Below are 2,724 nucleotides of genomic sequence, written 5' to 3' on the forward strand. Positions count from 1 at the left end.
CGCTGCATCTGAGTCCTCGTACCCTGGGGTCAATGACCAGGTAGGTGCGGATGTTCATCTCCTTCAGGTAAGGGTCCCGCTGCTGCCCGTGCCCGTCCTCCACTTCGTACGCCTTGTCCAGGTGGTTCAGCGTCGCCTCCGTGATGTGCACCCGGCTGGGGGAGACCCAAGTCAGACAGAGCAGCAGGGCCCAGAGAGGGCTGGCACCCACCCAGGGATGCACAGCAGGCAGGACCAAGTGGACCCTGACCCCAGGCCAGCTCCACCCACTGTAAGGTCATTGATTCTGTCCCTTGCCTCCACACCGGACCCCAACTTAACCCCCCTTGGCCCAGAGTCAGCCTCTGACCCTGCCACCGCCCAGCCGAGCCTCACCCAGGAACCCCAGCTGCCTCCATCCTGTTGGCCAGGGACACGTCGTGGGACCAGACGTCGTACTGCCACTTGCGCAGCCCAATGACCCCGCAGAGCACATTCCCCGAGTGTATGCCCACACGCATGCTTATGTCCACACCCGTGGCCTCCCGCACCTGCCTGGAGCAGAACAGCCCAGTCACCCACTGCTGGGGCTGCTGGCAGCACAGCGCCCTAAAATACCATCAGGAGCATCTCCCCTGCCCAGCAGCCCTGGCTGGGCTTTGAAGGCTGCTGAGGTCTACAGAGGGGGCCCAGGTACCACCAAAGCCCAGCACAGACAAGGAACATGGGGACCAGCCCTCGGGGGCCTTCTGTGCTCCCCAGTCTCTGAGAAACAGGAGCCCTGGAGTCGCTGTCACTGGTACCACTCAGCACAAGGAGCCCCAAGTTAGAGCTTCACCAGGGCACAGGGCACCCCAGAAACATGAGCAAGGCCTCTAGGTCCCTCTGGTAAGTGGCTGAGGGACTCGGGAGCAGCCAGCACTGTGTGTCCACCAGCAGAGGTGGGACGGACCAAGCCTGCCATAGCCAAAACCAGAGGGAGCAAAGGGACCTGGGGTCTGAGGTCACAAAGGCAGTGGTGGGGAGCCAGGCTAGCACCGAGACCCGACTCTCTTTCCAGTGTGTTTTCCAGCAGCACCAGCCACTCCTGGTGCGATTTCAGGAGGAAGACTGAGCTGGAGTGGCGTTTACACCCAGGAGCCGCACCGTCAGGCTCCCCAGTCATGCCCTGCTCTGCCCCAAACACCGGTCAGTTTGGGCGAGCCCACCCGGCCCTCCACCACCCATCTGATCCCCATGGTGTGTTCTTCCCACAGACCACGGAGAACCTCGTGGGGAGCTGGATACTGGCAGGAAAGAGCTCGGGAAGCCGGGGGTCACCCTGAAGCCCAAGGGTCAGTCCCTGACTCCAGTCTTCATAGGGGAGCAGAAAGCAGATGGAGCCTTGCAGCTGGACCCTGATCTCAAAGGCCCTCCTGCTGCCTTCTCTGAAACCTCCTGAGTCCTTGGAGAGGATGGCGCCCAGCTGCCCTGTCCTCATATCACCCAGCTCTGGACTCAGAGACACTCTCTGAGACTTGGAGTCACAGGTGGACCCAGAGGGAGGGATGTAAACAGACTGGATTGGAATCCTCTGGCATGATGAGTGACCCAGGCAAGCCACATGCCCCCCGAGCCTCAGTTTCCTCATTGGTAAAATGGGCATGAGGCATTCCCCAATCCCTCCCTGGGAAGCAGGAAGGGTCTGTCGTGGGGCCAGGAGCCAGCACCCGCGCCTGCCCTGGACCTACTTAATGGCTTCGCACATGTCCAGCCCCATCTTCACACAGTTCCGGGCGTGCGTGGGCAGGGACACAGGCAAGCCTGACACACAGTAGTAGCAGTCGCCCAGGATCTTGATCCGCATGCACTCGTTAGCCTGCAGGGCCAGGGAGAGGCCTGGTCAGTGGAAGGCTTGGGGGTCTGGGGTCACACCCACCAGCCGCCTTTTCCGCCCTCCAGGGCGAGCTGTGCTCTTTCCTGGCCAGGCGCTTCCTGCTGGCTACCAGCCACCAGGAGCTGCTTCTGGGCCTGGTGAAAGAACTAGGGACACGGGGCTCTCCAAAAGGAACCTCCATCCAAGCATCAGGGCTGAAAACAAGTGTTAGTAAGGGCCTCTGGGGTGGGGCTGCCTTTTCATTTGTCCATGCAGGGTTTGTGCACCTACCGAGGCATTGGAACACGGCAGTGAACCAAACACAAAAGCCCCTGCAGCTGTGGAGCCTCCATGCTGGTGGGAGGGCTGCACGCTACCCTAGATAGAAAAAACCCACAGCATGCCCAGTGGTGAGAAGTGCCCAGAAGGAAGATGAGATCCGGGAGGGGAGAGGAAGCTCCCAGGAGGCCAGAGAGGTCACATTAGAGCAAAGACCTCAAGGAACTGGGAGACAAGTCACGCAGTGTCTGGAAGAAGATAAGAGCATTCCAGGCACGTGCAAAGACCCTGAGACCAGAAAGCTGTTCCAGACCTAGCAAGGCAGCCAGCGTGACTGAAGTGGAGTGAGTGGAAGGCACAAGGACAAAGGCAGCAGGTTCCATAAGCCGAGGGGTCAAGGTCACCCAAGAGATGGCTGGGCTGCCAGGGTTTGGGGAGTGGGGCAAGGGCAGAGAGGAAAGATGGGGGTGGAGAGGGAGGATCCAAGAAGGACCAGGATGGGGTCTGAGAGGAAACTGCCTGCAGGGGGAAGAGGGGCCCAGGAGGGCTGTCTGAGGTTCCACCTGGGGCGGCGCTGCAGCCGCAGGCCTTCCATAAGCCCACAGCAAGGG

The 2,724-nt window shown here is 60.8% G+C and overlaps 1 protein-coding gene across 1 annotated transcript in view; it reads right to left on the reverse strand.

Annotated features, from left to right (window-relative positions):
* Positions 1-22: 22 nt before the first annotated feature.
* The window catches only part of LOC103594840 (adenylate cyclase type 7-like), a gene marked incomplete at its 3' end in the record, with an annotated part of 11,030 nt that continues 8,328 nt past the window's right edge, over positions 23-2,724 (reverse strand). The window contains exons 7-9 of the mRNA XM_008578118.1: positions 1,710-1,837; positions 376-534; positions 23-155 (exon numbers count right to left, since the gene is read on the reverse strand). Of these exons, the coding sequence (XP_008576340.1) occupies positions 23-155; positions 376-534; positions 1,710-1,837 (420 nt within the window). The remainder of the gene's footprint in view (positions 156-375; positions 535-1,709; positions 1,838-2,724) is intronic.

This window comes from Galeopterus variegatus, unplaced genomic scaffold (genome assembly GCF_000696425.1).
Source record: "Galeopterus variegatus unplaced genomic scaffold, G_variegatus-3.0.2 Scaffold1633, whole genome shotgun sequence".
Classification (NCBI taxonomy): domain Eukaryota; kingdom Metazoa; phylum Chordata; class Mammalia; order Dermoptera; family Cynocephalidae; genus Galeopterus; species Galeopterus variegatus.